This window comes from Strix aluco, chromosome 2, assembly GCF_031877795.1.
Source record: "Strix aluco isolate bStrAlu1 chromosome 2, bStrAlu1.hap1, whole genome shotgun sequence".
NCBI classification, from domain to species: Eukaryota; Metazoa; Chordata; class Aves; order Strigiformes; family Strigidae; genus Strix; species Strix aluco.
Window position 1 is genome coordinate 23,420,181 of NC_133932.1, and position 24,327 is coordinate 23,444,507.

At 41.4% G+C, this 24,327-nt stretch overlaps 1 protein-coding gene and 1 long non-coding RNA gene across 4 annotated transcripts in view; one reads left to right on the top strand and one right to left on the bottom strand.

The window, feature by feature from the left end:
• Window positions 1–1,280: 1,280 nt before the first annotated feature.
• On the bottom strand, window positions 1,281–15,221 carry LOC141918668 (uncharacterized). The gene is made up of 5 exons (XR_012621759.1): window positions 15,055–15,221; window positions 14,004–14,265; window positions 4,060–4,208; window positions 2,623–2,843; window positions 1,281–1,648 (listed from the first exon to the last, which is right to left on the bottom strand). It is a non-coding gene; the product is annotated as an uncharacterized LOC141918668 (long non-coding RNA).
• The window catches only part of GBE1 (1,4-alpha-glucan branching enzyme 1), a 171,367-nt gene continuing 161,931 nt past the window's right edge, over window positions 14,892–24,327 (top strand). For all 3 annotated transcript variants that reach the window (XM_074813398.1, XM_074813408.1, XM_074813414.1), the window contains exon 1: window positions 14,892–15,086. In XM_074813398.1, the coding sequence (XP_074669499.1) occupies window positions 14,983–15,086 (104 nt within the window). In that variant the 5' untranslated portion in view covers window positions 14,892–14,982. The remainder of the gene's footprint in view (window positions 15,087–24,327) is intronic.

Here is a 24,327-nt window from a genome sequence, read left to right on the forward strand (position 1 = left end):
ATTGCTGCAAAGCCAGTAATTCAGCAGAGGGTCATATGAGGTCCAGAACAACAGTGGATCAGATCATCTGAGCTTACTGACTCAAAAGTCCTGTGTTCAATTCAAATACTCTCTAAAAAGAAATAGGTGCTGTTTTGCTTAGAACAGAACCATGTATTTTTACAAAATCTCGCTCCACTTTCTGTGGTTTTACTTCACTGGACCTAGTTATTCCAGGCAAGTGACAGTTTTAATCAACAAGAAACTCTGTTTTCATTGATACAGCAGCAAGGTATGTTATTCTGCCAGCAAAGACAAATTCACTGAGTGTTATGGTAATTAATATGTACATTGGAAAAGGAGACTTTCCATCCGTCTTTAATGAGCTATTCTTAGCACCAAAAGTATTTCCTAACCCGTGATAGGAGGAGGAGATTAACCTTACCCTGTCAAACTTAACAGATAGATCAAAAGTGTTACAAGAGGGGGAATTCCAAGTCATCCCAATTATACAGCACCACATGAAATAATTGTATTTGGTTACCCTTTAGAAGGGTATGTTCTTGAGGGACAACTTTTATGTACTGCTCCTCCAAACATGACTACATTCTGACTGTGCTGGTTTTGATTTTTAAATAGCTCACACAGCTATAACCTCTGCATATTATCTCTAACTATGAATGACAGTATTATATTTACATGCAGATACCGTAGTCTTGGAAGATTTTTTTTTTCTTAAGTATCCAGGTTTACAACGTAAGACAAAAGAAATTAAGGGCTTTGTTGAATCTTCTCAACATAATAGAAAGTTATCATGGAAGATTTTATACTTTTTAGTAATACAGCTAATATACAATGCAAAAGACTCTTTTGAAAAGAATGAAGAGAATAAAACTAATAAACCTCTTTCAGTTAATATGCAAACTTGCACTCAAAGCAGTATGTAAAATACATTAACCTGAAAGGCACAATGTACCCGATTCAAATTTATAAAAAGGCTTGTTTTTGTATTTATGAGTCTTGAATAGTTTATAAAATGAATGTAATTTATTACAGAAATACAACAGAACCCACCTCAGTTCCCCACTATTGTGTCAGTGTTGAAAGAGGTCTTGATGTTTACGAAAAATTGGTCCCCAACATACAGATGAAATCACGTGAACAAGCAGGACAGATATTAAAAGCTGAAATACTTCAGTTTATTCTAAATCTGAAAAACTGGGGCAAGGCATCTGACTAATGTTTTAAGTTAAATTTGCAAAACATTTCTAGATTTAAGAAAAACAGTAGACAACAGGTGATAGTTTTTCTTACTGTTGGCTTTATTTTTTTTTAATATGAATATACTTCATTCTCTAGAAAGGAAATGAGAAAAACAAGAAACAACATATGGCAGTTACTTTTCTGTTGTTGGCAGTGTTGGGTTTTTTTTACAGTTATGAATACCCATGCTTCATTTTACAAAGGAATGACTCCTTGTGCAACTCCTTACAAAACCAGGGAAGTATTTTGATGACACTTGTATCTCGTATTCCACAGTCCTGTCCCTTTACCAACATGCAATGAGATCATGGAGAAACCATAAAGCCTATCTCATCTGTCAGCATGGGGTTCAATTTTCTTCTGTGTAACTTTAAATTCCTTAAGGATATCAATGCCACATGACTTACTGCAAAAAAGAAAAGAGGGAAAAAATTCACATTAAAACAAAAAAGAACTAGACAAGTGATAGGGATAAGAAAAATATGCAAGCAAATAAACCAAGGAAAAAACCTAAAAAAATAGTATTAATTTGGGAGATTGCAAATTTAATAGAGGCAGTATTTATAAAAACAGAGCTTGCATGAAAATTCCTAAAACATAAAAAGAATTATACTGGAGAAATCAGCTGATAAGTTTTATTTCAAGCAATGTAATATAACTCAAACACAGGGCTCTTCAGAAGTCTTCATGTATATCTTATTTAGAGCTGCAAGTAACCCAGCAATTTGGACATAAACAGGAAAAATCATAAGTGTTAATAACTTGTAGTAGTGCTAGAGTGGTTTCAACCTACCAGAGTATAAGTTTTTGGCAAGCACAGAGACAAGATTAAAACCAAGTCCATTAATTTAAAAATAGAAAGAATGTGTGTGGTATTTTATAGTGCTAAGAAAAGGAAAAGAAATAAACAGTTGGTCTTCCCTTTTCCTCGCTTTCAGGATGTCTAATATATGTCCTCATTAGTCAGCCCTTTTAAATGTTAAGTATATCGGATAACTTGAACCAGATTGATATTCACTGTGAACGTCTTTTAATGGTATAATTGGAATAACAATTTGATTGTACAGGAGGTTATGTTCCTTGAGCACTCAAGGTTTCCTGGATGACAGGAAAGTAGTCACAGTTCACAGAAATTAGATGTATGTACAAAAACCAAAGCAGTGATGAGTATATTTTGAAATGACAATTAATTAAAAAATAGAGGAAATAGAACACAGAACTGAGAAGGATAAGTTTTTGGCATTAAGTAATACATATGATGCGAATACAAAGAAAATTTTGGTGGATACTGCTAAATTATGTTTTCCAGTCAGACACACAAGGAATTTAAAGTAAGAGAATCTAAAACATCCTATGTAAATTCACATAGGTAATACTTGCCCTCAAGTTCCGCAGAGGAAGATTTTGTGTTCAGAGGATGATGGTCCTGATTTAGAGAATGACTCAGCTCCCAGGATGGAAACCTTTGTGAGTTTTTCTTGTGCATGTGTTGAAAGAGATGACAACATAGGAGTTACTGAGGAGACAGCTGAAGGAGTGCATAGGTCAAGAAGCAACAGACAATTCATGAACCATAAGAGCAATTCAGTATTTGTGTGCAGCTGAAACAACAGAAGGAAGAAACAGAACAAATAATTCTAACAATTTGGACAACGATCTTATGAATGAAGAAATGTCTTCATTTGCCTAAATTAATGCTTTAACCGCAAACGGTAAAAGAACCAGATGATGACCAACAGAAAAATGTCAGGAGAGGACTTAGTGTGGTTTGTGAGTAATGGGGGTAAGACATGAAAGACTTTTGAAATTATTCCTTCTTTATAGTGTACTAATATGGCTGGTATTTGACTACTACTGACCTGACTGACCAAAGACAGTGAACTATATCACTGATAAAAAAAAAGTTAAATTTATAGAAGGTTGATATTAAGACAAAAATATATATCTATAACAATAATTTTGCCTAGAACACTGTGTTATGTCACAGTGATGACACAAAGTAAATGGCAGATGGGTTCCAGACACTCAGTAAACCTACTGGTCCATGTATTGTCATTTATCCTACCGCAGTTATTCGTATTTCAGATTATTTGAGGAAAAAGAGCTGGATTAAAACAGCACATAAAAATGTTTGTAATTTTTCACCAGGACAGTGCATTTTGAATACTTAAGTATTTCTACAGCATATTTATCTAAGACCAGTCGGTTAATGTAACAGAGTAGTGCACAATCAGCTGATTTGCTCGTGGCCCCAACAGTCATGGATATAAGGCTTTTCATAACCTGTGTCAGAATTTTAACATAAATTTGGCAAATTCTGCAAAATAAGAACAAACTGGAAGAGATACTGGACTCAAGTTTTTTATGTTCTATATTGACAAACTACTAAATTGCAGGCAGACTGTAAAATGGGCCTTTATACTGCAACATTATAAATGTTCGTGTTGTCTTCCATTTATAGATACTTTACTCAAGTAGCTAAATGACAAATTTGAACTTAACAATGCAACAACCTCCAGTTTTATACAGCTCTGCTGACTGTGTATTTCAGCAAAACTACTGTGAATTTGAAAAATCAACTACTGCTCTCTAACCTATCTCTTGGATTCTCCACTAAGGAATTACAGTTTTATATTGCTGCAACTACTGATTTTAATAGAGTTAACATTTATAATAGTGGAATAAACTTGCAGATGATGGCAGATATCTGCTGAAGCCCTGGAATAAAGATATTGTGGAATACTCAAACTAGTTGGGATTCAATGAGAGGGAAGCAGATGGTATAAGGAAGAGGTTTAAAAGTAAAACCAAACATACCCAAGACTGAGGAATTAGAACCCCCTAACACAAACATCATTGTTCTTCTTGTGAAGACCACAGGGGCTGATGACTTGTTGTAAAGCAAGCCCCCTCTCTCATCTGCATCAGCAAGACTTAAACAGCCAACCTCAGGACGTAGAGGCACACTGGAAAAGTGACCATAACATCAGAAAAGTGAGGCTTTTCTATATTAATCAGATAATTTGGACTGTTAAAATATTTTCTGGACTAACAGTAAATTCTTAGCGCTATGTATATGGTGTAGTACACAAGATTTTGAATGCTAACAAATCAGTGGAGAATGTGAGCAAATCCTCTGTGAGACCTTCCAGTATGTTGGTGAGCAACCAACCCTCCACAAAAACTTTTGTAGGCGGACGCCTACTGTCATCACAGAAGACCAGGAATGCATCGGGTGTGTATTCCTGTGTCCTGGCACATATCTCATTTACAGTAAAACAAATGAATTTTGGGCAGCCCAGGTGATTCAGGATCACTAACGATCCAAGGAAAGCAGAGAAACAGTAGTTACATCGGTCTATGATCTGGCTGTGACTCACTCCAGGCAAACCCTGCCTGGGTAAGTGGCAGTCTCTGTGATGGAAGATAACAGTTTGCTGAAAATCTGAGAAAAAGAGGAGAAAATAGATGGCAGCCAGAGCAAGCTGATGATAGGTGGAGACTGGAGGGAAGCCCTAAGTTTGCTGATACTTGTTTTAAAAGCCTCTGATCATAGTCCTAGATGATCAGAGATCTCTGTCTCTTCTCCCTTCTCTTGACTCAGCTGAGTACAGACTGTTTCTATTATGGCTTACCTGTAAAGGACAAAATCAGGTGGACTGACAGGGGAATCAAGGAAGGAGAAAACCAAATCCAACCCCTTACTAGACATACCCACTCTGCTCCTGGGAACATCTATCCTCCTCCCCTTTTTAGAGGAAATGGCTGAGATGCGGGAATGGCATATTCAGCAGGGACTAAGTCTTTGAGGTACAGATTCTTGCAAATCAGTCAGTTCCTGCACTAGCAACTGCCTACTATGAGTGCATGCATAACACTGTATGAGCTTTAAAAGGAAGATCAGAATTTGAAAGATTGTATCATCTGGATGATCACAAACCAAAAAAAAGGCAGAGATGTATTAGAAGCAGAAAAAGTTGTCAGACTCTGTTCAAAGTTTTGCACACAGTCGAGATGGACAAGCCTTGAAGTAGGATCAGAGTGCATTTAAAGAGCTGTAGTGGATGTCCTGCACACAAAAATGCATTTAGTTTTATATAAATACTGGCACAGTATGGAAAGAGCTAGCAACCCATATGAGGGAAGAAGTGATCTAGGGGACACTAAATAATAGTAAACAAGAAAGCAAAGAAAAAGTCCACCAGAGTGTATGAGTTTCAAGGTGTAAAAACTGTTATTTTTGTCAGCCATTAGTCTCAGATATTCTTCTTTGGTAAAAGTGGTAAAAGGGGGACAACAAAGTAAAAAGCAGCAGAAAAGTAGTCCATGCACGTATGCAGTGGTAGGAAATAGTGTAGTAAGAAAACAGGCCTAGCACAAACACGCACATGGAAACAACGTGAGAAAACCAGGGAAGAGTATTTCCAACAAATCCCCTACCTGAACTGAAACTGAACAAATCCCCTTCACTAACTGAAGATTTGCATAAGGGAAAAGGCAATTAATTGCTTACGCCTCACCTGTACAGACACCAAAGTGCAACCTGATCACTGGTGATGGCCTTCTGGTAGGCCGTCCTGGTAGAACTATGGGACAAACGGAAAATGAAGAGCCTGGTTTTTGCCTGAGAAGGTGATATAATGCAAAAGGATTGAATACCTGGGCGGCTATTCTCATTAAGCAGGCAGAGGAAGAGAATGAAGTTCTAACAAAGAAGCTGAATATTCAAGCAGGAGAAACCAGAACTGCCTGAGAAGTGTGACTGCTGGTGCATGATGCCCTGCTGCAGGAGCTGATGCACAAACGTAAGAAATATCTGCACCGAGTGGCTGGTTAAACTAAAATCAGATCAGGCAGTGATATCAACCATTTCTTGAGTAGGATTAGGCAACTGAATCCAACATTCAGGGAGACTTCTGAGATAAACAAAAGGCTCAAAGAGATATCAAAAAGGAAGGGTGTTTGAAACTTAGGAACACTGACTGAGAGCCATCAGCCCTTAACTATTCTAATGGAATTGGGATCACATTAACTTGGAAAACCAAAAGTTACCTGTATAATACATGATTGTAATTACTATCTTAAGGTGAAAAATTAAATATAATTGTAAAGATTACAATTTGATTTAAAACATAAATGTTCAGCTGTTTGTTACAAAGAAGAGATGGACCAAAGCAAAATAAAAACAGATGGAGGATTACTAAGGTTATCTAATAACACAACATGAATTTTCTACTATGTAGTAATGAAGTAGTTGTTTCATTACTATGTGCTTCAACATAAAGTATTCAGGAGACAGGAATGCAGATAATTAACCTGGATATCCTCAGAAACTCATACTGAGGGAGGTGCTTTATCCTGGATAACTGAGATTACTACTACTACTATTTGGTTATTTTATCTTCTACAGATAACACAGTATAAGCAATCCCTTCCAAATGTATGCACACTGTAAGCTGAATATCGCTTAGTTCTCTTTACTGTGTATTTTCATTATGATACATGCATATAGGAAAAGTGAGAGCCATACTACTTTTAACTCAAATGTCATGGCAGATTAAAAAGAAGAGCAAAATATGAACCTAGGTAATAAGAGACAAAGGATCCAACCTAAAAGATTCATCCCCAAGCAAGAGAAAACCTGTTTCTCTGTGTGAAGACAGATGTAATTCTTACTAATCTATGAATATCTGTTTCTAACAAAAATAAGTGTGTGTGTGTGTGTTTGTCTTGGATGAAGCTTTCTATATTTATAAAACATACCATTTTGAGTGCTGTAAGAAGAAAAGGTGTGTATCACTGAGGTACAAAAATACTTCCAATGGAAAACTGTATTGTATAAAATACAATCACTTACAGCAATGGATTGCATACCTGTAAATATAGCTCTGTGTCATCGGGATTGTGAAGACTGCACCTTCATTTAATGTACTGGGATATTTTAAGACATGTAGAAAATGGTGGAGATCAGGGGTCCTGAAGCTGATACGGTATCAAAACATTACTCATGTTTATAATACATAACCTTGCATGATTATTCAACCAGAGATAATCAGGTAACTCTGGAGATCTATTGCTACAGCATTTCTGAGATGAGAGATGTGCATTTATGAAGATGGATTATTGAACATGATAGATGTTCTTCATAGGCTCTTTAGACAGATTCCAGAAAAAAAACAGCTCAAGACGTGCATTACATATGTAAGGATATTAGTTTTCAGTGTTCTGACAATTACTTACATCAGAATTTGACCAAGATGTGATTATGAAATTGCTCCAGTCATTGTGCCATTATCTATGTAGGATTCAGTTATGGTCATATACATCCAGAAATCACTGCGAACTATCTCATAGTGTGTCATATGCCCAACAATAGGCACACGTGCAATGTAGAGATACAAATTACTTCATTACCTTAAAAGTAAGACTATGGTCTCTGACATCTACAGAAACCTGAACTTAGCTTGACACCCTACAGTTGTAATTTTAGTTGTTATACTAGCTTTGGTGAGTGTACAATGGTTATACATTATTATACCCTCAGACCCTTAAGTGCTATCATCACGCAAGACTATAAGGAAAAAAATGATTGTTTTCAAGAGCCATCACTCAGTCCTGTTAAGAAACCCTGAGTCATAGGAGAGTTTGCAATATCTCTGCTGGGCTCGTGTATTGATTAGCCTGTGTTCAGCAGACCATCTATCAAAACCGGGAATTTTAGCCAGGTACATGTGGTTTTTTGCCATTGCTTGCCTAGTGCCTGAGTGACTATTGCTAAACTCATGTGAGCTTGTGTCTGTGAGTGCTGCTGGGGGAAAGGATTTGACCACCCCCGGCAGTCGCTGCGTGACCAACAGCGTCCTTAATGTCAACTGCATCTGCGAGAGGCTGTTGTGCAGTTGTCAGACTTCAGCTGGGAACCTCAAAATTGAGGAGACACTCACCCCTCCCATGAACGTCAGGCTGTGTGTGGCAAAGACCTCAGGAGGCCAATGCCCTGTATAGCACATATGTCCCCATCTGACTGAGGAAGGCTTAAACTGTCAACCTTAGGACCTAGAGGCATACTGGGAAGCGGGGCATAAAATTACAGGAAAATGCACAGTTGATAGAAAGTTTTCTGTATAACAAGTTAAACTGGACTATTAATGAGGGTGGGTTTTTTTCCCATATTAACCAGATAATTTAGACAATTATACTGTTAAAATATTACTGGACTAACAGTAAGTTCTTAGTTCCATATATGGTGTTCTGTTCTGCTCATAGCAAGATTTTGAGTGTAGCACTAAGGAACTTGTCCCTGTCCCATCTTTCTGTTCATTCAAAACACTACTGGTTGCAGCTGAGAGCCAATGTGGTCAAATGCCACCAACTGCCATTAAAAACTAAATGACAACTAATACTGACAAGATCTAAGAGCCTGTCTGCAAAAACCATTTTAGACTTTCTACACTTCACACAATTTCCACTGGATTCATCAGTTTTTATTGTGGTGAACTCAGTACACACTTAAATTCATGAATGCAACTTAGGTGCTATTCTGCTTTCTGAAAACTAAAATAGTTCTTCACATACTAATGAATTTATACTGACAGAGCTGTCAGAGCATTAGCAATATGCATCTCCTCCTTTCTTCTCACCTCACTTGACCTCCCCCAGGATTAGATGTGTTACCCTCTGAACAACTATCTGGCAACCTCACTTTCTTTTCTGAGTAAAAGGCCAGACAGCCTGAATGCCCATAGTGTTTCAGGGAGGAATGTAAGATTATGCAACCATCCTTCAAGAGACCTCCTAGGTAAGATTATTTCTCAGGGATTTTAGGAAAGACCTAGCAATGAACAGCAAGAAAGCAAAACTGCTGCTGAAGCTGTGTGGTTTCATTCTTAATTCTAAGTGTATTGGATATAAACCATACAATATTTGGTTAGCATTAATAAATTGCTTGTTTAGTAGCAATATATTGTTACAGAAGCTCGCTGTAATAATAGCAGGAATGTTCCTCTGGAACAACTATCCTGGAGAGCTCAAGCTACTTATTTCCTAAGTGTTAAGAGATTGGTAAGACAGAGGTGACAGTTATCAAGTATTGTGAGTATGGAATTAAGGAGAGAGTCCCAAATATTTTATGTTCCTCCCCCAACACATAAACACATATGCAAATACCAGGAAATGTAAGTGTTGACAGTTGTAGAAGGTTGTTACTGTTGGCAGTAATTACTCTGGAGAAATACATATAAAAAGCATAAATACAACAGAGTATATACAAGGTTCAAAAATGTTATGATATTCCTAAAGTTCTTCTGTATTTTGTATCTGTGATGTGTTTCACAAATTCTTACTTGAAACCAAAGACTTTCTGCTAAATTAAATCCTTTTTTTTGGTGAGACTTATAGGCATTTTCACAACAAATATTGTTCTACATCTGCTGATATTTTTTAATTGGTATCACACTTTGAAGTGTCTTGACACAACAATAAAAGATATTTACATTTTTTGATACTCTGTTTTACAAAATAAGAACACCAAATCATAACAATACTGCAATATTGTGAAAGCAAGAAGCAGCCATTATCTAGGACTTTCAGGTTGTTGGAACGTGTTTTCATTTTGCTCTGCATGGTAAGTGCAAATGGCATTCCCCTCAACTGCGCTTACTGGAATGTGACAACCCTGAAACTGGCTTTTTAGTATTTCAGACTGTACATTAGTTTTGATCGTTAAAGACGTGTTTGTATTTAAAGCTCTTGATACCATGACAGGGCAGATGTAAGACCTTAAAAGACAGTCTCGATGAATACTCTACATTTCTTAAAAAACCCAAATGCAAAACCAAAAATGAAACCCCCAAACCTAGAAACTGATTAATGGATATACTAACAGATTCTTGGAATGTTTGCTGCAATTTTCAAGGGTATGTGCTTTGTTCTTCATATGTAATCAAACAGCTGAATCCTTGCTAGAAGTGCAGTTTTAATTATGAAACTGTGACATGCTGTTGAGGTCTAGCTTTGGCAGCAACTGTGCAACCCTGACCATTTCTCTTTTATGCGTTTCACCTTGGAGAATCAGAAGATAGGGATAAGTAGCTTGTTTAATCTCCATTCCCAATCTTTGACCTGTCTGAGAAGGCTACCAAGATAAATGATGATTTTTTTTTTAAGGGGGGGCACTTGTATTGGGTCTGGATGGCAACTGTGCAATTAATTTCTTATGGATTCTTGAATAAATGATAGGGGTAAGTATGGCTCGCCAATGTGGCAAAGTAAGCAAGTTTTCTTTTGAATTTTGAACTCCATTTTGTGTTATGTACTGAATGTGCAGAAACCAGTCCAAAGGTGAGAAGCTGCAATGTGTACCGTAACACACTCAGATGTCTGATACTCTATAAAGGACACAAGGAATCCTTCAAGAATCAATTCTTCTGGAATAATGAAACACCAGTCTTTCTGAACAGCTGCCTCTGTTGATGGGAACACCTTTTCTTGATAGTGCCCATTGTGGGATCTACTATAGGCACAGGGGAGAGCTCATGTGTTCCTGTGTTTCCCAGTCCTTGGCCATGGACAACTTCTCATCTTTAAGATGTCAAATGGTGCAATGGCAATAAAAAATGCATACATCTCCTCACACGCAAGCAAGCAAAGTAAGCCAACCATACCTAGATGTAAAAAGGCTTTAAGGAAAAGGAACTGGGAAAACCTCTGCCCAGACTGAAATGATGACAAATCTTGGTTACAGCTTTTAAGTACTGAATTTAAACATACAAAGGACACGCCTTGTGACTTGTCACTTTGAGAGATCAGTAATTCTTAAATGTTCTCAACAGCAGAATTAAAAAATATCTTGCTGTCTTTGGTACCTCCCATCTCTTCTAGGTCAGAATAAACTAGGAGTCTGTAGACTGCCCATGGCTAAAATGGAGCACAGCTGATGGAACAGGCTAATGAGGGCATTTGGGACCATGCTAGAGCATCCAGATATGAATGTTTGCAATGCCCCATTTATTTCTATACTGGAATAAAAACCAGGCACACATCATCCTTGGCCATCATCCTCTTTCTCTCCCTGCAGGCTAGAAGGTAACTGCAGCAAACCCTCATCGTGTTCTTGCTCTGGGCAATCTGAGAACCAGCATGGCAGGAACCACACTGTAACTCTTGTATGAGTTTATCTATCTATCTATCTATCTATCTATCTATCTATCTATCTATCTATCTATCTGTCTCACAGCTGTGAGATTGGGCAGTCTAGAAATCAGCAGTAGTGCACAACAACTGTAGTGCAGAATCCTGTACCCCAAAGATGACTCTGACAGGTCTAGAAGCATCTTACAGAGCCAGGCCCAGACCAGGGACCAGGTCTGCTCTGAGACACTTGGTTTAGAAACACCTTGAGCTCAGGAACTGGGTCTGCAAGAGCCAGTCAAGACCAGAGACCACACAGATCTGTTCTGGCTGATACGAACAGATGTATTGATGAGAATCTAAACCACTGCCTTAATGAAAAAATACTTTTTCCTAACCCAGTTCCTACAGTTTAGCATCTCTTTCATCTTTTGCAGAATAAGGGGAAAATATTAGGGAATCAAAATGGAGGTAATGCATGACAAGAGTAGCCATTTTTCTCTTGCTTCAATGCTTTCCAGATCTTGAATGTTCTTTAATCCAAAACTGATTTCTATTTGAACTTTGCATATTACAAAAAAATCTAAATTTATAATAATTGTAACTATACAGTTACTGCTCAGCATTGCTATGCACCATTTTAAAGTATACCTAACTTAAGCATAAGCATCCTTTGAAAGACGAGTTTAGCGTGGATTGATGTATTCCAGCCTCAGTGGTTAACCAGGTACCAGACAGATGCCTTAGAGAGCACTCCTATATGATCCACTGCTGTCCCCTCAAAAGAGCAGTTATTACAAACAGTCCTCTTCCTATTTCCACTGGCAGCAGCAGCTGCCAGCTTTGTATCAATCTCTGACAATTGCACAAAGATGCATTCAGCTGTTGGGACAATATTCATTGTTTGAACTGCCATTTTTGCCTCCAGGTAGAGGACTAAATGGGAGTCTGCCGAGAGCCAACCTCAGCCTCTGAATCTCAGCTAGATATAATAGATGATCACAGTAATATACGCCTTAGTATCTTTGAGTTACTTGTGACAAAGCAGGCAGATAAAATCATGCCCAAGTTGTAAACTGGAACATGAGTAGATACAAATGCTATGGTTATCAATCTCCCAGTTCACAGAGTATTAAATATAGCATTTGGGCTTTGTCTATTATAGGGACAGGGGCTATTTGCAGAATTTAACTTCCTGAAGTTCAAGGTTACTTGGATGTGAGGCTGCACACTGTATCATTTCTACGTAAAATCTTCAAATGAAGGTTAAGAAGGAGTCCCTGTCTTTAGGGAGCCAAAAGTCACAGCTGTATTTCTACTGTTTACAGAAATTGCTAATGCTGATTTATAAATCTCTCTCTTGTGTTTATGCCAAAGAGCTAATAATGGTGCTGTGAACTTGCTTGAGTTTCCTGACAATGAAGAAAATCAAAGAGACTGTGCTAAGAGTGAAGCTCCTGTTTCCTATGCTTGTGAATTCAAAGGCTGCAGGAATTGCTCTCCTACCTCCACTTCAAGAGCAGGTGACCCCTCCAGCACCAAACACCTGGAAGCCCCAAAGCAGCAGCACAGGAAACACCTAACACCTAACTATTGTAAAAAAATAATCTCATCATTCTGGATAATCAGTTGAAATTTCTCTCTTTTTAGATTGCCAAACTAGTTAACTGTGAGAATAAGAGCGACACATTCGCAAAAGAAAATGATGCAGATGCTTCTTGAAAGAAGCAAGAAGATGGTAAGAGTTGTTAAACTTTGGTTTGGCACAGGCACTGAAATCGTTCCACGCAGAAAGTTTTAAGAAGCACAGGAAATTTTAAAAACAGTTTCTCTGTCTCCAGTGAGACTGAAGAAATGGTGGACACTGGAAAAAAAAAATAAATCCTGATCTAGGAGAGCTGGATATGATAGGTTATTCTGCTACAGCATAGATGCTGCTTCTTTCAAAAAACAAACAAAAACTGCTTGGTCCTTCTGCTGGGGCAACTTCTACAGTGAACAGTACTTCCTCCTCATTCTTAGGACAGAGAATACTTGCTGCACTCTATAAGGAAAAAAGGACAAAAGTACTTGGATATATGTAGTTAGAAACTGCTGCAAGGGAGGAAATATAGTGTAGTTAAGCATACACTGCTGATGAAACAAATCATTACGGAAACTTTCACTGTAGCCAATTTTGTGTAAAGTAATAAATGAATTGCCAGTGTTCATTACGTGCTGTGCTGTTAGTTATCTGGCAGACAGGAAGGGGAAGCAGCACCAAAATTCAGAAGAAGCCAGGATAGGGGAGATGAGTTACAAACTGAGGATTACAATTTAGGAGATGGTTGTGGAAAGGAGATAAGGTATCTAGGAGCTGAAGGGTTTACAAACCGTGGCCGAAAAGCATTCAAAAGAGGCCTCTAAATAAACGTTCTCACTACGTGTCTAAACAAAGCAAAATTGCTGGACCTTAAATAAAAGTGCTAAATGCTGGCCTAGAGGCATGGTCAGGCTAGTGATTAGTTGCCTTGGATATTTGGTGGCCTATCCAAAAACGAGACATGCTGATATTAGGTCAAAAACTTCCACAGCAATCTACCTGTGCTATTCAGCATTTAGAGCTGCATTAGGATCAGCTGAATTAATCTTACTTTGTTTAGGATTCTCTATGTGTCCAGTACAGCGACATTTTGCTGTACAGACGCGGTGTTTATGAGAACTCATGGATGCCCCCGGAGTCTTGTTTTGCTGAGCTTGTCTGTGAGCACGCCAGCACCCTATCAAACAGTCGAGAAATTTATTCCAGCACTCACGATGCCACCAAATCTGTTTGGGGAGGGGGGGTGGCTGTTGGTGTTGGTGTGGGGGTTTTTTTGTGTGTGGGAACGCAGAGTTCACCCGGCAGCAGACACGCTGAAAAAGACATCAAAGAGGCACTAAGAAAACAAAGTGAGGACCGCCGCGACCACAGACCCCCCCCCTCCTGCCGGCTCGGCCCTGCCCTGCCCTGCCGGGGAGGTCGGCTCCCACAGCCCTTTGTTATTTCCCTTCCCGACGGGGCGCAGCTCGCCCCCCCGCCCAGCCCCTCGGCAGCGGCATTTCGGGTGGCCGCCCGGAGCTCCGGCCGCGCTCCCTCGCCTCAGGGGGGGTGGTGGCTCCGGCAGCGCCGCGGCCCAGGCCCGGTCCGCGCCCGCCCCGACACCCCGCACCGTTTTGAGGAGATCGGCTCTTTTTACACTCCCCCCGCCCCCCCTCCCGCTATCACCCCCCTGCGGGCAGAGAGACGGGGCTGCGAAGCCGGACCCCGGGCTCGCCCGCGCCAAAGGGAGGCAGGGACAGGAGCCCCCCCCAACGCACCCTCCCCTGAGGCGCCCGCGGCCCCCACATCGCCGCACCGGGCACCGAGGGGGTGGGGATGAGGGGGGTGAGCGCGGCGCGGGCCGGGCGGCTGGCACGGCGGGCGGGGAGGGGCGGCGGAGGCGGCCGCCTCCCGGCCCCGGCGGGCTGCCCCGGCCGGTGGGCGGCGCCGGGCGGTGAGAGGCAGGGGGCGCCTCGCCCGCCCGCCCCGGCCCCCCTCCCCGGGTGTATATAGCGGCGGCGCGGCGCGGCGCGGCTCCCGCGGCGGGCAAGATGGCGGCCGCCGCCAGCACGCAGCCCCCGCGGCCGCCGAAGCTGGCGCAGCTGCTGGAGCGGGACCCCTACCTGGCCCCCTTCGAGACGGACTTCCAGCGCAGGTACCGCCCCGGCCCGCCTGCCGGCGGCCTAGGCCTCCGCCGCGGGGAGGGCAGCGTCGCGGCGCGTCGCCTCGGCAGGGCGAGGGGCGGCGGGCGAGCAGGCGACGACCGCCCGCCTGCCTCTGGGGGCGCCGGGGCGGGCGGGGGGAGCGGCGGGGCGGGCGGTGTCCCCTCCCCCTCCCTCCTCTCCCCTCCCCGTCGCGGCGGGGGCTGTCCCTCAGCCAGCGCCGGGGCGGCTCTGCTTCCCGCCCCGGCGGCGGCGGCGGGGGGGGGACGGGCCCGGAGCTGGGAGTTTCGCGCCGGCCCTGCCGACGGAGGCGCTTCCACTGCGGGCGGAGCCGCCGCCGGGGGCCCGGCAGGGCCTCCCGAGCCGAACGTGGCGCGCCGCTGCAGGGAGGCCTCGGCCGCGGGCCTCTCCCCGGCCTTGTGGGAGGCCGTCCCGTCCCCCGCAGGCTCTCCGCCGCCCCGGGCGTCTTCCTCGTCCCCCTTGGGCCCGCCTGAAAGCGGCATCGCTTCGTCACGGCGGGGGCGGGGGGGGGGGGGCTGGCTCACGGGCGAGCGCAGGCAGGTGTGTCGCGGGGGGATGCGCCGTGGGCAGCTTGTGAGGGCGGTTAGCCGAGCCGTTGTCCCTAATAAAAATGTTTTCTAGCCCAGCTGTGGTAACCTGTAAATAAACTGTTCTGAATCTCCTTTTTCTGGAGAATTTTACTTTAGGTGCGGTTTTGGAGATGCCCCTGAATCCCCAGCTCAGCGGTTCCTCAGACCTCCAATCGATAAAGTAGCAGAGTGTGCTACTTTAGGTTGGTTTCAGGGTGCCAGTCCGAGCATCCTTTTTTTTTTTTTTTTTTGCCTCTCGCCGGGAACTGCGACACCAGCCTCTGACTGGGACGGGCAGCAGGCCTGGGTGAGAGCCTGCCAGCAGCAGCAGCAGCTCGGGCAGAGGTGACCTGCGTCCTGCAGAGCTGGTCTACCGGCCTTGAAAGAATGCTAAAACCTCACTGGCAGTTTGAAAACACGAACTCTGGGAGTTTTATGGTGCAGCTCTGTGTGTTGCATTTCATTAGTGGTCCTCTGATAATCGAAATTGTAGTACAGACCAGTGCTCTATGTCCCAGAAGTCTGGAAAAATCTATGTATGTGGGAGGGAAGTAAGAGGGAATTTGCTTTTTTTTTTTTAAAGTATTTGGCTTTTTTCCTATACTGTATTACACATGGTGCTTTTGGCTCACCATTGCCAGGTGTTCTGTTGGGTTCTGGCAGAGAACAGGGGTAAGGCTAGATCTTGTAAAATGAGATTCAGGAGTGAGTGAGCTATTAGGCTGATTTACAGAGCAGTTTTTCAAACGGTAATCTTAATGATAGAATAGCTGAGTTTTTTAAACCATGATTCCTGGAATGCTTCTGGTAATGTAGGCAGTGCTGTAAAACACATAATTCTTCTGGTGGAATGCTGGGGTATAGGAAGTAGTAAGTGGGTAGATCTGTCTCTTAATAAAACCATTCACTGAACCACTTGGGCTTCCCAATGTGCCTGCCATCAAAATGGACACATTGTGGATGACGGTGTCTGTATTTCTGAGGATGGTATGGCTGTGCTGAACACGGTGAGTTCTCAGAACTTGCGTACTTCCCAGGTTCATCCATCTGAAGCACAGAAATTCAGATGGTCCTGCCTGTATCTTACCCTTTCCTGGCTTCTGAACCTCAAACTGGTCACTTACTATATAATTATTGTGGAAACATATATACTCTTAATTAGTTTAAAAAAATAAATGAAAACTTCGGTGACAACCTGTGATAAACCCAGTGTCTTATTCCAAGCCCAAACAAGCCCATGCTGTCTTTCATCCTGTGGATGGTAGAGTGCCAGGGAGGAACAGGGTAAGCACAGGGAGATGCCTGTTGGTGTCTCCATGCAATGCCAATCCCAGCTTCCACGAATTGTGATTCAGTCTGTATTTAATGGCTCCAGGTGTGTTTTTACCTAGAGCTCTTGCATCAGGAGTATCCAGGAGAAAAGGGTTTTGCAGCCTAATGGCTGCTTGTGTGAAGAAACAGTTCTTGGGCGTGTTTTGAGCCTCCAGTATGTGGGCTTCCGCTTACTCTTCTCCAATTCTTGTACTGGAAGAGGTGGTGAATGGCCCTGCACAACTCTGTTCACTGTGTCCATGAAATCCTGAGCAGTGCAGAGCTATAGGATCCTTGTTCCAGGCTGAAGGGTCCTGATGTGTTTTAACTGGTTGTTGTGTGAAGGTGGTCCACATGTCTGATCCTTTACTGTGTTGTGTGTCTTTCCTGGCCCCTTTTGGGAGGACGATTAGAACTGAAAACAGTCTTTGAGTTGAATACTGTGTGAATTCATACAGTTACATAATGATAGGGTGCTTCCATAACTAATCCTTCAAGTAAAGGTGTAAAGCAAAATAAACCTGAAGAAGCAGAAATGTGCTTAAATGTATTTACCTTTGAAGCTCCAAGCATACATACAAAGTTGCTCATATTAATATTCTACTGGCAGTAAGTTCTTATGCCTCTAGAAGGGTAGCAATTATTTTAGATAGTGACTTAAGTGTTGGTTAAGTAACTCAATGGATCTGATGTGTCCCACACATAGCGGGAAAGGCTGTGGTGAAGCAACCAAGAATAAGTGCTGCTGTTCAGCTGTCAAATGCTTGCCATAGCCTCATCACAGGTAGGGCAGGGGGACTAATTTTTAATATGTATTTGGTATTAGCAATTCCTTTACACTTGTAGAGTAGGAAAACTGGATAGAAATGATACCACTCAACTTCTGAACAAGTAACAATCTGTTCATTATTCCTTCTGATACTACTGGCTGGCTTTGTCTACCTATACTCCTGATAGTCTCAGCCAGCAGTGTTTTTTGACGCTTGAAGAGTTTAAACAGCGAAGGTACAGGTAGTCTCTTGGTTCAGAAGGTTGAGTTCTGATGAAGGGGACAGGAGACAGTTGTTGTGCCTGGCACCCCGTAGCACCAAAAGTAATTTACTGGCTTTGGAGTAGGAAGCTTTGGGAAAGAATAGAAGTTAAACAGACTTGAGAAAATACAATATGTGTGGGTACTTTTACTGTAGTAGTCTAAATTTATTCTTAAAGCTTGCAATGATGTTGACTTTACTTAATATTAAACAAAATAATTAAGGACTGATGGGAATTTTGTAGCTTATAGCTATTGTACTGTGTATCGCTTAGAGAAATAAAAATTGGGGATTTTGAGAGAGGATTAAGGATGCTTGAGAAACAAAGCTTTTCAAACATTTGTCTGTGGAGATCTTTATACTATGCCTTGTGCAAAAATATATAAAAATAGTCCTCCCTTTGTCTTGCGTGGTAACAGTATGTTCTTCTACAGAGGGGAGAGGAAGTAAAAGATTTGGGGTCTATTCTTGGCAGTGACATCAGCAAGTTGTTGACTCACCCTTTGGGATTGAGTCTGTCTGCTGTTTTATCCGTAACACCATATTAGCATACCCATATTATTGCTAGTGGAAAATTTTATAACTGTTTATGCATGACTGTTGTAGGATGCACAGTTAACTTGATTATGATGGTTTATTCTCACACTCAAAGCAGGGCCATTTTTGCTGTTGGATTGTGTTTCACAGGACCTTGTTGGGTTGTGCTGAATCTCTGAAGAGGTACTTCCACAGCCCCTTTTGGCAGCCTTTCCCAGTGTTTTGGCTACCCTTGTTGTGAAAATTTCTTTCTTAATACTATAACTGTGCTTGCTGCAACTTCGTCCGTTGCCTTTGGTTGTCTTTTCCTGCGTACCTTGGAGGAGAACCTGTCTCATTCTTTGCTCTAGGCACATCCCCCGCCCCCACCTTTCCCTTTAGGTAGCTTAAGACTAAGTGGACATCAGCAAGCCATGCCTCCCCAAGTTAGCTTTTTGATGTGTAGTGTGAAGAAACCCAGCTCTCTTCAGCTCTACCTGTGTGCCATAAGTAGCAGAAGACAGACCAGGACCAAGAAGCTAGCTTTCTACAGAGGCTTTAACTTGTCCTTGCTCACCTGTGCCTTGAGCAGGTGCAGGTCTGTCTTGCTGGAGTTCACATCCACTGCTCCTACCCTGTGCTTTGCCCCTTCACCCACAGGAGGGTGACCATGGCACCATGCCCAATCCTGAGATCTTTGCACATTCTTTTATTTTTCCCTTTTTTTGGGAGGGAAATGTTGAACGATAGGCAGGATTTACTTATATCAGCCTGGATTCTACAGTGTAATATTATACTGATTGACTTTGAGGCTTGCTGGATTCACGATAAAATGAATCATGATGTTGCCTCAAGTTCTGAAAATTTTCCTTTTGGTTTCAAGGACTATCTCCTTTAACCTATCAAAGTATAACTTCCTGCTTTAGACAGCTGACTTTTTTCCTTTATTTAATAAAGCCTTGAAAAACCTTGAATGAGTGCTTTGATGGGAACAAAGTGCTTCTTGGTAAGTGCTGCCTAAAGTGTGATGCTAGAACCTAGTTGAGTCCTAAGCATTATGGACTACCATAGTTAAGTGAGTGACTAGCAGGAGGAAATGGACTTCTGGTCACATTCCCTCCTCAGTTCTTTGTCATGATGGACATGTTACAAATAGTGTTTGTGTTGAAAAATAGAAATCTTTAATATTTACTTTCTCTGAATGTCTGAATTTGAGCCTGAGTTGGGGAGAGAGTATTTTCTTTGGAAAGGGGGGAAATACTTTTAGTATATATAGTGAACCATTCAGCCTTGACCACCACACACACTGTTCAGAGCTTGAAACAAGAATCTGCTTAAAAAAACAAAAAAACCCCACAAAGTGATAGTGTTTGCATAGGATATCACTGTGCTACATTGTTTGACCATCTGTGATATATTTTCCCACAAGTATTTTGTTAACTCCCAAGTGTTATTTAGGCTAAAGACTTTGTATAATTTAGTATGTATTTTTAGTCTTTTACCTCTTAGAACATAATTGGTTCAATTAAAACCATTAATGCCTGTGGTGTAATTGCATTTTATGGAGTTACAAACTGGTGTTAGAAAGTGCTGCCTGTTAGAATTTTCTGCTATAGCAACGTGCATGGCTTAGTATATTTTACCAGCCCCTGCAACTACCTCTGTAATCTACTGACTATGTAGTCCTCAGTGAAAGCTTTTTTTTGAATCGTTCAATTTATAGAGTAAAAAAGTGAAAATGTTCCACTGCACAGCTTCAGTCTTTATCTTGATGAAAGCATCAAACAGTACACTGATTTGTTCAGCTAGACAAAATACAGGCTATAGTGCTTGGTCATACGTATGGGTTGAGAGAGAGGGAAAGTCCCATTTCTTCTGAAATGTTGGTGAGTTTTTGGTTGAGAAGACTGAAACACCTGCTCAGTGTCTTTTGTAGCTGCATCAATTAACAAGATGTCTGTTAACAGGTTCATAGATTTCTAGTAATGTTCTTAGACCTCTGCACTCTTACCAAAGGGAAATGCTTGCCATTCTCCTGTTTGTATCTACCTAATATCAGATTACTGCTGCTTTATGATGGTTCTGTCATTTTTTTCTATTTTAAGAGGTGCACAGTGGTGGGTACTTGACTGAGGTATTGAAAAGATGTGGAACTGGGTACAATAGAATTGAGTAGGAAGGTAGCTGTTGGAGTCTAGCAAGTTTGGGAATGTAAATTGAAGAGTAATCCAAATGGAATTCTAGTTTTAGGTGATGGTGATGAGTGGGAAAGGCTGGAGTGAGATCTGTGTTGGGAGCCATGATGCTAATTTAGGAAAGCTGGATTTGCCATTTCTGTTTTGTCTTGTATAGGCTGCTGTATTGGGTGCAAACAAAAAACCATGTCATACATTTCTGTCTTTTTTTTTTGGTGGCAACCTGTAAGTTCAGTTGACTTCTGCTGAACTACTCAGATTCCAGACCCCTATAGAAACCAATGCCTGTCAATTTAATGGAATATATGCTTCTGCATTATGGTAGTCTTCAGAATGTTCTTGTGGGTAAGAATTACTAACCCTGATAAGCACAGCTGACTGGATCGCTAATGACCTGAAGTCTGTGAGGAAATAGCTACATAGGCCAATGTACATCTAATATGCATATCTGATGGTAGTCCTCATCAAAGGACTCAGTTGGCAATTGTCTTAATAGCTGCTAGTTTTACAAAAAGACATGAAAGGATTAGGAGCTAGGTATTGTATTTTGTTAGCAAGGCAGTTGCCTCTATATGTGAATTAAAGCTAAGTACTCTCTGAAAAGCTGAGTGGAAGGCTTCTAAGCTCTGTTACGTAGTGTTCGCGTGTCTGAGGACACTGGATGGGTTCTGAGAATTTGCTGAGAATTTTAAAACAATAGATTATGTGACCAGGAATCTAATTACTGTCTCATTGTAATAGTGAAGAAAAGCTCTGTATTGCTGAATACTTTAAATTCAAGTATTTATGCATGTTTCTCTACTACTTCCAAGCTGTAAAGCAGGCATTCTTATTATAGAAGACTTTCTTAAATTGACATCCTATCTTATGAAGATGCTTTTCTCTGCCTGTTCAATTTCAGTATTTATGTATACACACTTATCTTTGTCTCCCTATTACCTTCTATTTACTCCCACTATGCCTTCTAATCCTAGCTGCTCCTTCATCTTCTGTCTTTCACAAAAGAAGTTCCTTTTCACTTGTGCAGTGTCAGGATCTAAAACCTCTCACTCCTGCTTCAGTTTACTTTGTACTTCTGAAACACTGCTTCATACAGTTACTCATTACCTTAAAAAGAAAACAGTGTCTTAAGGCAATGTGTCAAGTGCAACAAGATCAGGGTTTTGTGTTTAAAATGTTTAAAACATGAGTTTTCCTCTGGAAAAAGAAAATACTCTGCCAGAATGTTTTCAGCTGTAATACAGCTGCCTCTTCCCCAAGTATCTGACAATTTATTTGACATTCTTATAGCACCTCATGTAAGCAAGTTTAAGGCCAGTTATTAGTGATGATGCCTGGCCATGCTGTGAAGAATAGGTCTCCAAGCTGCTTAGAACAACAACAAAGTCTGCTTTGCCATGTTGCTATCGGAAGCACCTTACCAATTAATGTTATCTGGACATTACTTGTGTTTAAAATCTAGTGTAGGCCCTTGATCTAATGCTTAGAATAGATGTCTGAAGACCTGTCTAATGGTCCAGGTCAGCTAGTTCACTTACATGAACATCTTGAAACTGTTCCTTAATCTGAATATTTCTAATGCTAAACTTATTTTAACCTGCTGTCTTGGTATGCATAAAAAAAAGCCTTACTGACAGTTTCTTTAAACATGCAGCTTCAATTCTGTTGACTACTTGAAGGTAGTGGTAGCTATGATGCTTTCTATTTGATACCCTCCTCCTTTCTTTGGCGCTGTTGCTCAGATACAGTATATTTATAGTTCCTGCCTGTCTGTGCTGTGTTGCTGGACTTCATGGTAGCATGTCTGCTGTTGTGTTTAGTGTTAGAGAATAATTTCAGTGGGGCATGAAGTTCCAGTAAGGGTGCACCTACTTTCCCCAAAGTAGGAGTACTGCTGAGTTCAAAAAATGTAGCCTAGATCTGCAAAAGGAATTGTATGATACTCAGTAACACAGAATTAACTTCTAAGTGTATAGTTCATGGAATAGAAAATGTGAGTTTCGGACCTTGTTACGTCAACTAGTCTTGCATTCATTGAGCAATTGGGCTCCCATTTGTGTGTTCTAGAGTCCTTAAAGGGAGGTTGGGATCTGGGTCTTCCCACTTCTGGGTGACACTGGTGTGAGGCACCAAAGTAAAGGTTATGTGCTTTGTGGTAGGAGTAGAAAAGTGGAGAAACTCTGCTAAAGTAATACTTTAGAAGAGTGGGGACTTCGTATATCAGTATTTCTTTAATTCCTCCCACTCAAAACCAAAACAAACCCCCATCTTTCTGGTCAAGGAAAGGCTTATAGGAATGTGTATAAGTTAACATATGCAAACAGGCTTTGTTGGTTGTGGAGGGTGGTTAAATGCCATTGCAAAGATGTGCAGCTGGAAGAGACTTGTTTTTCTATTTCTGGGTAGTGTTTAGGGTTTGATCTTCATTGGCACTCATCTTTGAGGAGGGAGCTGATGGAGAAGGCTCTTTAGGAGACATTGTATTGGGACAACTGGAAAATAAACTTTTAGTGCTGATCACAAACGTATGTAGGTAGTTTAATGCATTCAGTGTGGGGATTTTTTTTTGACAAAACAATGCATTAGATGGTGGTTAAACTCTGTGCCAACTGTGTGTGTGGGGCCAGACTTCTGTTTTGAGGGCACTCTCTTTTTCCTACTATGTCACTGGTAGGCAGGCTACATGCATGTGCAGGATATGTGCCTCCAGGCAATCCCCGTGGTCACACGTGAATGTGGTGTTGTCATCAGATCTTATTGGATGTATAAGCATTTGTTGGAGGAAAGGCAGGAGGGCCAGGGGGGATTGTCTAAAAGACTCCTGTCGAAATCATGCTGAGTTACTGTATGTTTTAAATGGAAACATGCTGCTCTGCCACAACTGTTTGGAAATTGCCTGTCTAGAATGAATTCATTGCATAAACATAGGAGTCAGCAGCTCATTTTAGCAGCTTTAGGGGGTACCCTGATTGTACTGTACCTGCTATCCCAGAAAAAAAATAGAAGTTTTAATAAATTCTGTTGTATGTGCCAGGCTTAAGTAGATACCATGGGTATTTTAGGCTAAAATGCCCTTGGACATCCCTGTTTATGCAAGTCTTGCTGTTAACGCTGTTTGATACCTGTTGTGGTAGATACTGACAGTATAAATGTTCCTGGTTTGACAGGGTTTGGTAAGCCATAAGTTAATGCTTTCCATTTTAAGATAAAAGCAGCTCATTTTGAAAATATAAATCTTTGATAGCCTTCAGCAAGACTTAATCAGTCCTGCATAAACAGTTCGTCCTGCATAAACAGTTCTTCCTGCCAAATGCCACTCCTAGGAAATTATTAAAGTTTTTAGTAGAAATATGAAGTGTTGTATACTGCTTTGGTGTACCAGCTTTTTTGAGAAAATTTGGGCAGCATGCCGGTTGTAAATACTTGCACAATAGCTTTGTATTGTTAGTCAAACAGTAGCAATGACTCCACATAGAAGCATTTGTGAAATAGTAGATGTGATGGTTTGGGACAGGAGCTGGTGCAGGAGCTCTCCAGAGGTTAGAGCTAAAATCCACCTTTTTTGAGGAGAAATTAGAGAGAACTACTGGA